A 13,011-nucleotide genomic window follows, 5' to 3' on the forward strand; every position below is an offset into this window, starting at 1 on the left:
TGTGTTTGTGTATATGTCTGTATGTCTGTATGTATGCATGTACGTACGTAAGTATACATACGCACGTACAGATACCCGGTGGGGCACGCATGTGTACCTATGTATGTTTAGGTGTCTGTCGATGTCGGTATATTTTTTATATCTCCCTACTTGTTTGAGTGGACGGAAAATATGCTACTTATGCACTGAATTTCAACTCATTTATTTCGGGCCTATGAGTGTGCGAATGTATGAGATGAGATGTTCTCTCGAGCGTGTACGTGTCTTGTAGATTGTTAACCAACAAAGAATGACAGAGTGAACGACTAGAAACGTTTATATTGACATGATTGCTGTGTACAAAGAAGAGAGCTATCTCATTAGGGAGTTTAGCATCAATTCAAAATATAATCTCCATGACAACATGTATCCGATTTCCTAGCACAAAAGAAACGAGTCAAAATGATCAAAAGATAATGTCAATTTTTTTTTCTTTCACAAAGTCTTTTCGATTACGGAAACCGAATGGAATAAAACATAAAATAAGAAAATATAGTAATTGGCTGTTGGACATTCATTTATTGAAGGATGAAGCATTGGCTGCTGCTGTTGTAAATATATAATGAGGTTAGTCAAATGATAGGAAGAATTGTGTTGATTAGAAAGTGGGAAACGACAACCTTTAAATTTTATTCTTACCTTGTTAGACGACTAATTTTGTTAACTTTTTCACCACAAATATCCTACGAGTACATCGTTCGAGTAAACTGCGCTACTAGAACGAAATGATGTTCTCAAACTGCGCAAGCCAGTACAGTTTCAGCGTGTTCTACACTTAATAAAAAAGGCTGGATCATATTTAAACGACAACAGTAACATCGCATTGGCAGTGAGGTAGCTATAAGTTGATCTATCACTATCAGACAGGCAGAAGAAAAAAATTATATGTGGCTGTGACTTTGACATGTAAGGTGGCTTTCGCGGAAAAAAGAAGTCAAAATGTAACGTCTTCCCGCAAAACAAATGAAAGTTCCCGTAGCTGTACGTTTTTTTGTATATCTTTATACATTTTTATACCATTCTCAAAACCACGTGGAAAGGCCTCATTTTCAACTTGTCAACAAGAGTACATTGTGCGTATTGCCATATTTTATCGACAACAACTAATTTTTAGTCCGTACTTGGATTCATTTGTCAACATCGACATTGAACACATACCTTGCTTGTATTTGAAAATATTTAAGTTAAGTTTTCCAGAAAAATACGACGAAAATACTAGAACAATTATTGTCATTAAAGTTAGGCATGTCCTGAAGCATTACGTTTCCCTTTGACAAACCAAAAACACAAAAAAGGCGTACATTTTCCATTCCGCGTTCTCGATCAAAGAAAGGCAGACGAGACACGTATACAGGGACAGCTCTACTGTCTGTAGACCTAAGTTTATCAGCAGATCTTTTTACTAGGAAAAAAAGCATATTTTTCATGGGTGTATTCAGGAAAATATGAAAGGCGTGAAACTTGATCCACGACAAAAAGAGCAATATTTATTGAATTTTGATGTAAAAATAATAAAAATCAAATGTTCCATGTGTAAAGTGTAAATGTCTTTCTCATACATAGCAATTTGAACCTCCTTATTGCATTTTGACTGTGTGTATTCTGAGCTAGAAATGTGATCACGGATGATTGCTTTTGATCTATTGTCACGAAATTTACTTCCGAGTATATTGTTAGCGAATTTCTCGGCATTGATAATTTCAATTCTACGCGACCGATTGATTTTCAGCGTTTTGAGTTTGAATGGTGCTAGGTGATGATGGATTTTGGGATCCGCTTCCAGTAAAGGCGCATCGGGAACAACAGCAACCCAGTAGAAGACGCATCTGCCGCCTCAGTCCCTGCCTGAACACAGAGTTCATACCACAGTAAATCCATGGGTTGCAGGCAGAGTTCAAAAACAATAGGCAAGTCGTCACTGTGTCAATTTCGCGCGGTATTTCAACGTCCGATATCGACATCGAGACCAGCTGAACGACCGTGAATGGGGTCCAGGTGGCTAAGTAAACGCCGATGATTAAAAAAATGGTCGACGTCGCTTTCCGTTCTTTGACGGAAAACCCTACGTTGTGGCCCGGCAGGCCAATCACTAGCGCGTGCACACTCCGTGCGTGTCTTCGCGCAGTCTTGAAAATGTGAAAATAAATGTAAAATACCCAGGAAACTGGCAGCGCAAAGTACAGCAATGTCACAAGCACTGTGAACACCAAATTACTTTCATAGTCGAGCCCACAAGTGAGTCGTTCTTGGAAATAAGCATATCGGCCAATTCCGAAGAGCGGAACGCTTGCTCCAAGAGCAGCGTACACCCAAATGAAAATTATCGCGAAGACGGACCTTCGAAATGTCAACAATGTGACGTATCGCAAAGGATGTACGATTACCATGAAGCGTTCACAGCTGACGGCGGTGAGAGACAGGGCCGACATCGAGCAAAGGAGCAAATTGCAGAATCCCGTAAACTGACACCAGACGTATCCGAAACCCCAGTGGTCAGTCAGTGCCGTACTGAGTACAAAAGGCAGAATAAGTATACCGACGAGTAAGTCAGTTATCGCCAGATTCGCCATAAATATCCGGGTTACCTCACGAAGTTCTTTAGTCCGAACGATCACCACCAAAGCCGCCAGGTTTCCGACAGTCGTGAAGAAGGCGGACAGGAAATACACGACGGTAACCACTACCAACGTATCGTTTCCTGGTTTGTCTCCATTTCCGTCGTTTTCAACCATTGTTGATTACTTTAAAAATGCATCGGCCCTTTCTGTTCTTACTGAGATGATTTGATACGATGTTTGGCAGGATTGGATATAGAATGCAGGACCTCTTCCCTAGTCGCCAGAACTGTAATGATTTCGTTCCCGTAGCAAGTTCATAAATCGCTCAAAATGTTTAGCTCTAACTCACATCGCATCACGTAGCAGCAACGTCGGTATTTCGTACGCTACACTCTCATCCTCATCATGGTCAAGAACCGCCTTCTGTTAGAAGTCGACGTCATTCTCTTTACGATTTGTGTTTCAAAATTCTCTCGGGTGAACGTTGTGAGCACCAACCGGTCCTTGCAGTTTCCGTGTCTGAATCGTAGCGCACCGCCCGTCACGTGAATACCTCGAACGATTCACGTAAGCAACTGCAAAGGCAGTGGACGGGCTGCTGAGACTCATTACATGTTGCTAGGAGACCAAAGTGTCTATTCTTATGCAAATTTGCCGATGCGTCTATTCAAGAACCTCTCTTTCCTCTTCTCGCCATGACTTACATGAAACTGTCACTGACCAGGCGGACAAAGTATTGCTTTCTGGCGATCATCAACCTTGCAAACTCTTTCTGACGTCAGTATTGATACATCTAAGAAAAGTATCAAACCTAGATACTTGAAAATTGCAGAAATCAGCGAACGTCGGAGATCTGAAGATAAGTTCAAATAGTACGGAAACGAATGACTGTTACAGTATGAAATGAGAGTCATTTGGTCAGATTTTCACATCATGGTACCTCGATGTTAATGTGTACCTCTATGTTAATCATGTAGTTGGCTATCGTCTTGGATGGTGCAGCCGACTTTAAGGCCCGAAGTAATAGAATGTTGTCCCTCACCTTTCTCAATTCGGCAACTTGCGTGTCCGAATTTACAATTTGTGTGGGTATGTAAAGTTTACACCACATACCCGTCTTCAAGGAACAGAGTCACTCGCTCATGAAAGCTGTTGACTTAGTTACCTTTTATATTGATTAATTAATTAATTAATTTAGTTATTTTTTATATAAATTATTTATTTATCATTTGTTTTGGTTATTTATTTATTTATTTATTTATTTATTTATTTATTTATTTATTTATTTATTTATTTATTTATTTATTTATTCAACCACATTCACAGTAGAGCGACTGTGATTCAAATTTTGCGATCGATTTCATTACTTGGTAACGAAAAGAAAAAGTTAAACTTTTATAAATACAATACGCACAGCAGATTTACATCAAAGCAAAGATGAAAATAAATACAGGAAAAACTAAAGAAGCGTATCACCTGGATAGGAACAGATAACAAAAAAGTTATTATTGGAAACGTAAGAGAGCATATGGAATGAAACTAAAATATTTGTGTAAAGTAGCTAGGAGAAATATACCTTATAGGCAGACTTAGCTTTCTGGCGGAAGTCGGTCTGATCACTTTGTTAGATTCATTACGGCAAATGTTCATTTTTCAAACGTTTGCTCAAACCCCATTAACGCGTAAAACGTGTATGAATTTCAGTGACCCTTTTCAAGGTGACCTTCAAGAAGTTACGTCATCGAAGTGTACGCCTGCATCTACGCACTAATGAGACAACTGACTCGGATAGGAGAAATCTAATGCTTCTTATTAATCACCAAAGCCGCCAGGTTTCTGATTGTCGTGACAGTCGTAGTGAATAAACAGATGGTTGGTGGTCAACAACCATCAAGGTGTCGCTCCATCGGCATCGCGTTTTACGTCGCCCTTGTTCCTTTTTCATCGGTGGTCAGATCACACTCCCTCCGAGGTGGATGGGACTGTGTTCCACCATCTTCGTGGTTGAGGAATTGTGGTCGGGCTGAACAACCGTTGCAGTTGCCCATTTTACAGGGAAGAGATCGATTTTGCTGTTGGACAGCATTTTAAACTGGATATGCGGCTTTAGTAGAACTGACTAAAATCTACATGTAATGACTGCGTCCCAATATCACATGCATAATAACATGAAATATTTTAATGTTCCACTAACATGTCATTCTAAGCAACGGCGCCGATGTTTTTTCCAAGAACATTATTCTTAATTTCCTCTTCGGAAATTTCTACTAAGTGTTTGGAATGTAATTATTACTTAACATGGAATCACAGAAATGATAAGGTAAGTACGGTGTTATTAACAAAAGATTCAAATTATAATTGTAAACGAGTGTTTGTTAACTTTTATGCGCAATTTTATTGACTTAAAATTGCTTCCGAAGATATTCTTGTCAATAATAAGGGTAACGATTATATAGCGCTGAGTGCATGCTTGTGGAACTAGAAAGATTGGCGTCTCTAATTATGGATGCGATTGAAATTTTCGAAATTGTTTGAGCAATTAGGCCGTTCTGTCTACCGAGGCGAGGCCACTTATGTATCGACGCTCAGTGAAAGGCCGATTACCTAAGCATAGAAAGACTATTAGTAAGTATTTTCAAGTGGGGAAAGATTGGCCGATTACAAACCATGTCATCATATCAGCGAGATTTCCAACGACTGACAAGTGTCTCTGCCAGTTGACAGTAACAATAATGAACGTATGCGTGGATGATTATGCCGGGGATACATGAAATATATCAGCCGAGTTTAAGATACATTTGCTAATGAGAGGAGGAATGTGAACTTTGACGCCCTCCCTCCTTTTTTTGAGGGGGAGGGGCTGTTTCGAGATACGTCATTATTCATGGATTGTGTAACACTTATGTTGTGCCTGCACATAATGAAATTCGCATTTGCTGACCTCGTTGATTTAAAATTAAGTAAATGAAATCATTCATCAAGCGATAATGCCGAGTAGAGTGACATGTACAAAGGAGATTCAGTTGAATGTCTTCTCATACATCAAGTCGTGAAGAATTGTTTTCTTTTACTCGAAAAATTTCATAACGGAATATTTAAAGGTGTGTCATGAGTTGTATTATAAGAGCTTGAGTACGCTGGAATTATAGGAATGGATAAATCTTGAAAAAAAAAAACGTAAAAAAAGTTGAGTAACGGTCAAGGAATGAGGCTATTAGAGGTATACTGACGGTTATCTCATGTGGTTCAATAGAGGTCGTCGAGTTTATTCTACTGCTGTGGAATCTACTCTAAGGTAGAATACGCCTCGGGGACAGATATTAGGACTCTCAAATTTGTACAGTACTTTTCTGATCTACCACTTGTGGGGGCTCATATCATATCACAAGTCTTGGAGTAAGACAAATTTTCAACATCTTAAGTTTTCGAAATCGAAAATTTTATTTTTTTCCTGTAGAGTTGACACGGGGATACCGGCCATTTTGAAATATTCTTAAATTTGTTTCACTGGTACCAAGCTTAGCACGGTGACCCCGTGGTTTGTGGGTTTTTTGTTTTGGTGAGGTGGTTGAAAGTTTAACTTGCAAGGCGCATACCACATTAATCAGTATATCGGAAATATTTCATTACTTTGTTAAATTCTAAAAATAATTATCTCTTACCGTTAAAGATAATGAAAAAAAAGTCCTCGAGTCTCCGGTTGACAGAGAAAAGAGAAACTCGAAAAACAAAGCAATGCAGTCCATTAGGCTCAAAATTTCAATTATAATCAAGTCAGCCAAAGGAAACGAAATGTATCATTAATTTTGTTTCAATGGTTGATAACTAAATCTAGAGTGGCTATGGCATTTATTTGAATCAAATGTAAACTTTAGATTTGATATTTTGATAACAGTAGAATTTTATGGGGTAGAAATATCATTTCAATTACAAAAGAGCTCTCTGCAGCTGAAACGAGATGATTTAACCGATTAAAGATATAATACCCAGCAATTATGATTATATTATCATAATACATTGTGCGTAACGTCATTTTCAGAAAATAAATTCAAGTGGATGTACGCCAACCCATATACAATTTATTATAACTGTCATTAGGTTCATAAAATTCACGGTAATCCGATAGATCTACGCGACAGTGTGTCAGTTTGCCACCCTCCAGAGGTTAACCGGTTACAACAACAACAACAACAACAACAACAACAACAACAACAACAACGATCCTTTTCTCCAGGATACTTCTGACTTAGGCACCTTTTCTCAACTCCATATGCCACCGAAAGGAGATATTCAAGTTTATTCGATCACACAAGGTGCATGAGGATAAATGAGACACAGTGACCAAAGTTTCAAAACCTTTAGTCTGAGAGGTGCTGGCTACTTTGTTTGTTTATTTTGTGTTTACAGTATTTTTGTAGGATGTGCGATTGCTCGTTTCTCGGCACAGATGATGGCAAGGGCGAGACCGTCGAAGTGTCTACAGTCCTCGTCACTTTTATCGTTTTTACTTGTTGGTCGGTAGATTTTTTGAGATAGTTGGGCAAAGTCTGCGTGTGGAACGACCAATTAGTCTGCCATAATATTTCACATAATATTTCTGCAAATATTTCACACCTATAAACACCTTGATGAGAGTCTTCACCAGACAGCTGTCTTGCTCCCCTCAGAAAATCCTGCCTTGCTCCCCTAAGAAAATTTCTATACAACAAATACCTGTTATTGCGATGTTTATATTTATACCTTCGAAATAGACCGGATGCAATCATACGACAGTTTACCTCATGATCACGAATACACATCTTACAAAAATTGAAGGCACATTTTTTTATAAAACACAAATTTGCAGGATTTTCAACACGTCTTATTGGATATCTTGGACTTAAGGGCCGATGGATAGAAAACAACATAAGATTGATTGGTTTAGAATGCATAATAACGTAATAATGACTCAAACTCGAGACTAAGGAATCCTTGAGAAGTATTGACAGATTTATCTATTTATAGACTTCAGTATTCAGTCCCTGGATTTAATTTCTGTCAAAACAACACATTTTATATGGTACATTGACATCAGCCGTAATTGTGAAACGCAAAGTTTTAGTACCTTTATGGAAAGTGATAATATCATGGAAAGGTAGCATAGCTGGCGAAGGGTGTGGCGGCGTTCGTCGCGCTTGCGCGCAGAGGTGGAATCAACGAAGTTATATCCAAAAAGGATTTACTTGTGTTTGCTGTACCATGGCTAACAAAAACAAGGCGTGTTGCGAACGCTGGCCGACAGACAACTTAAGAAACGACCAATTCGCGCTGTTTTGTGGAAAACGTGGAAGCGTTACTTAGAAAATGTAACGGGTCATCGGAAACACATATTTGTCCTTTACTCTTAGATGAAATCATCATGCCTCGCTTGAAAGCTATTCCGTGACTACCTCACTTTCACAGCCTCTGTTTCGTAAGATACATCTACCTCGCCAGTATATCCAGTGTATTAGTTAAAAATCCGTAACGCATTTATTCGTGCCTCATGAATTCCATAAAAATCCCTTAATGGTGTTTATACATTACTACAAATATGATGAATTTCCATAAATTGCCAGCACTTGCCAACCACGCGACCTTTGCCCTAAGACATATTAACAAATGCATGTTTCGAGACTTGACATTTAGTATTGACATTTAGATTGTCAGAAAATGTAAACAATATACTGGGCTTGGAAGCCAACGTTCAAAGTAATTAAGAATTTATCATCAAACCAAATTCTTCGTCTTGGCTTTGCATGGCAAAAGCCGTCACAAAATTATGACTTTTTTCCTGTCTAAGGTCATAGTGCAAAGTATCACGTGTGTTATTGTTATGTCTGTATAACGAAGTATGCGCCTCGAAAGTGAAAAACTTACACTTTCACTCAAACTTGAATCTTACCGTTATAATTAAATAATACAAAAAGACTCCCTAAGTTGTTGTGAATAGTGACAATCGACCAACCAGATATAACCTTCCGAGCACGCTGCATATCAGCAGAAACTTTCCTCAATTGGACTTTCAATCATTCTTCACCAAATCAAAAAATAAAAAGCAGGGTTCATCGTGCAAAGTTTAGTACCAGAAAAATAAATTACATGACATATACCGATATTTGAAATTCAAAATGGCTGTTTTCCCTGTAATAACTCTATTAGGAAAAATGAAATTTTCGAATTTCAAAAAACCACAGACAAATATAGAAACAGACTAGCAACGGGTATTGCTCAAGGCGTGAAGCGATTACGTAACGCATCCATGCTCGCCTCGCCTCAGGTTGCTCTCGCCTCTCTTTTCCGAACAGTGCCGACCATGCATCCTTCGGTAATAGTCGGATTTTCGCCAATTGTTAAGCGAAAGTATGTTCGGCAAAGTTTGTGTTGTTGTTGTCGTGTTGTGCTGAGCGAAATTGGCGTGCTGGCGAAAACGGGAGTGTTTTGAGCTTCAGGAAAGTGAGTTTTACCGTTTTAAAAATTCCTCTCATATTTTTATGAATATATAATGAGTGTGTTTGAACCAAATTTGAAAGTCTTTTATCGATACTGTCTGGTTTTACTCAATGGTTTACGGTCAGTCATACCGTCTTTGACACGTTCGTCAAGGAAGGATAAATTTATGAAACTGCTTGCGTGTTATGTTTTGATTGGCTTGAAGCACGTGTTTCTGCCCTGAGAGCTCACAAAGTAACTACGGTTGCTACGCGACTGGCAGCACGATGCCATCTCGTCGTATTTTTCGCATAATCTCGTGCAATTATCAACCACAAACAAAGTCTCCAAAAAGTTTAACATCTTTGAAGCTCATTTTAATATGAAAAGGCAATAGTCTACCGAGACGACCATGGAACAAAAGGCATGCCGCGTTGCTAATCTGTTTCTCTATTTGTCTGTGAAAAAACTAAGACGGTGAAAATTTTACTTACTCAGAGAGCTTCAAAATCAGCCTATACAAAAGTACTGTAACAATTTGACTCTCCGGATACTTGTCCCCAAGGTGCATTCTAACTTAAGATTTTCTGTGATCTACTGTTCATAACAATGCTCTGATTAAATACGTGTATGGATTACAAGTCGTAGCTATGAGTAAGTGAGTGCATGCGCATGCGCCTACCCGTTTCAAGAAAGGACTGTCAAACATTGTGGACATATATCCCGGTGTTTAGTTTCTGAGATTTTTGTAACAAGATCGCGTTTATAACCCTTATACGGGCATCCATCTGCGTCAGTAAACCATTGATGGCAGACATTGATCTCCGTTACGCTCTGCTGTTTCGACGACGCGCCTTCTTATCGATCATCGGTTCACGCAAATCCACGGAGAGCTTGGCAACTATTCTTTTAATTTTCCCTGGTAACCATTTACAATCACAAAAAAAGTTGGAAGGGCTATTAATATGACGTCACTTGCTTAGAATAACGAGTAGCTCCACTGATGGAAAACACAATACGTTTAAACTCTGATAACGAAACCGAAGTCGGAAATGAACGGAAATTTTGAAATGACAAACCTTTTCCTGCTGTGTAAGCGATTCTGACTGATCGCAAGTACATTCGCGTATTTTCTGATGCATCACGAAGTCCTGCTGGATTAAAAAAAAAACTAGAGAAGTTACATCACGAAATGTCACTTTATCGAGAGGTTAGCATTGTACTGTTAATGCACGCCGTGATCGTTAACCCAGTTTCTCTGCCCACACTTACAACCTTAAAAGAGCATATTTCAAAACCCCTTCAAGCACGGACAATCAGACCCATTTGCTCAGGCAAGAGGTGTTGTAAAATATAAGAGTTTCAAATTTCCCTCTTTTAAAATCTTAGCGCCCGTGAAGTCTGGGGGTGTGGAGGGGCTGGCGTGATTTTGAAAGTGCTTACTTTAAAATTGTAGGCTGTGTTGCCGAGATATTACTCTGTATCCGGAAAGTGGGCGTTGTTTTCCAGTCTTTGATGCAGCAAGAGTAATTTCAAGCGAATCTCTTACGGCAAATGCGGTAAAATCTAAAAATGCACTGTCTCTATAAGAACATTATAATCTTCAACAACGGGGTCAGCTCTTCTTTAGTAGGGTAAAGCCTATATGAAGTACGCGTGACGTCAACTGTTCTTAAAGCGCTCGTTTACTTCGTGCCTTTGAGAATCCTTAAGCTCTGACACCTACAGCGTTAGATTCTTATACTTCAAATGTTTTCGCACATACGTATGGTACAAGTTATTCAGTTCATTAGATGGTACATCTGCATCCTACAAGAGGCTGCCCGGGAGTTACCTATTACTTTTACTGCGATATTTGAAATCATGCAGGACTGCGATAAGTATACGTAGCTAGCGATTGTCTGGTTTCAACCATTGAAATAATCCTAGCTATTCAACCAGTAAATAGTTTATGTTTTCACAAAGTGAGACGCAAAAGCTGCTCATGATAGTCATTTCTCGGCCATTTTTTGTCAGAGTATTTTGTTTACCTATTTTTCTATATTTCAAGCTAAAAATGTTTGCATCATTTCAAACTATTTTCAATTATGCTCTGTAAATGACACGGAGACCTTGTAAATGCAATTGACGAGAAGAGTTTAAATTAATTAATTGATTCTAATTTTAGATTCAGTATTTGTGAAGAGCGCAGCATTCTGCATATTCTTCCCGCAGTACCTTTGCGCCTCAGTTGAAATAAATGCTACACGCTGGATCTAATCTAAAGCGATGAGCTTCAAGGCCTTAAGATACGCGATAATAACACTGGACCGACAACATGAAACTTGACAGCTTTAAAATGTTATCTATTGTTTAGATTGTTGCTATGAGCAACGCCGCCCATCATTAGCGACATACAAGGAGAAGAAATACATATTTGTTTTTAACACAGGGGACTTACTGTCATCGCGCTCTGGACGCCTAGCAACATATAGAATAATTCAATTTATCACGCATTTAGATAATTAGAGTTCGAATCTTTTGTTTCGACTCGCTTAATAGTGGGACGAAATTTCATTCCTCAAAGTTGTTTGACAGAAGACAAGGATAAATGATGATAAAAAGATTTAATACTATTATTTTCGTTCAATGCCAGCCTCTACCATGCCATACAAAGAGCATGGCAATGCAATGATACTTATTCTTTCCTTGGAATAGCACTGCCTGGCTGCTAGTGAGCGACCTTTTGTCTTCTACGACGGATAAATTCTACCTCGCCAGCAAAGTACAGCCACTACACATTGGTCTGGTCATGAGAGTTTATTGCAACGCCAGTTCTCGATATCATTATCTAAACTGTATTAGACTGCTGTCCTGTCATGGACTAGCTATTTCACGTTTCTGTCAACATCGTTGAGCTACTGTTGTTGATAGAAAAACATCATTAGAAAGATGGAATTCATCCAACAGTCTTAGCATTGTCATCCAGTCAATTGTGTGAAATGATAACGGTAGCAACGAAGTAGAATCCTAACTTGGTTTCTGATACACCATTCCATAGGTATATGTGTTCTTTATGGCTGAATGCTCCCATCGTTGCACGACTTGAAACAAATCCGACTCGCTTACAAGCTGAATACCGCAAAGAGTCCCTGTTACAGAGAACAACAGTACTAATTAATTATTCATTCCCTGGGAATCGTCAAAGAAATATCGTCCACTCCCCCCAACAAAAAATTTGATTTATGCTGTTATAACGTACTTAGGTGAGTTTTGTTTTGAATGGCTTGAAGCCACGTTCTGTTTTGTATAAGGAAGATGTCATCAAGCCTGTCTTAACGAGGGTTCCAATCAGGAGATGATGAGTTGATCAGTTTTGACATGTGGTATCCCGGCAACCCGTAAACCGAGTGAGCGTCCCTGTAAACGCAACTTAATCGTTTTGAAAAAGTCGAGATTTCCGAAGAGGCGCGTGTTTTACCAAAAGGCTTTTAAACTGCATGTCACTTTCGCTAATATTATCAATCATTCTTAGACGTGATTTACAGGGCGTGGTTTGTGTTAGAAATTTGTTAGAAATTAAATTGCGATTTCCGTCACAACTCTCGGAGTAAGTGAAAAGTGCATTCGCTAGAGGTATTGAACTGTTATTGTGCGAGTACTCAGTTCGTCAAATGGCTGGCAAAGTTAAGTGTTACAGTTATTGAGCATGTACACGTCTGCGGTGTACATTAAATTTGGCTTTTGTTGCATTCCAATATCTCGCATGTACCAACCAATCCACGAAAGAGCTTAGCAGTCTTATTTCTATAGCAACCAAATGTATTCTTTTCCGGGATTTTCACCCTGAGTCAACTTCACAGCGGTGATCCAAGTATGTTTTTCTCTACTTCACATTATGCTACTGGTAATGAATATGATAATAGGGGTTGTATTTGGAAGAGGAAAGAGTTTTTGTCATTCGCAATCTTTGTTATACAATTTC

The 13,011-nt window shown here is 38.8% G+C and overlaps 1 protein-coding gene across 1 annotated transcript; it reads right to left on the reverse strand.

Moving 5' to 3' along the window:
• Positions 1–1,473: 1,473 nt before the first annotated feature.
• Positions 1,474–3,152, reverse strand: LOC139120929 (G-protein coupled receptor 161-like). Its single transcript, XM_070685519.1, has one exon. It carries the CDS (start codon positions 2,769–2,771, stop codon positions 1,746–1,748), a length of 1,026 nt encoding a protein of 341 aa, XP_070541620.1. The 5' UTR covers positions 2,772–3,152; the 3' UTR covers positions 1,474–1,745.
• Between the last annotated feature and the right edge of the window lie 9,859 nt (positions 3,153–13,011).

Source organism: Ptychodera flava, chromosome 21 (assembly GCF_041260155.1).
Source record: "Ptychodera flava strain L36383 chromosome 21, AS_Pfla_20210202, whole genome shotgun sequence".
In the NCBI taxonomy this organism is placed as follows: domain Eukaryota; kingdom Metazoa; phylum Hemichordata; class Enteropneusta; family Ptychoderidae; genus Ptychodera; species Ptychodera flava.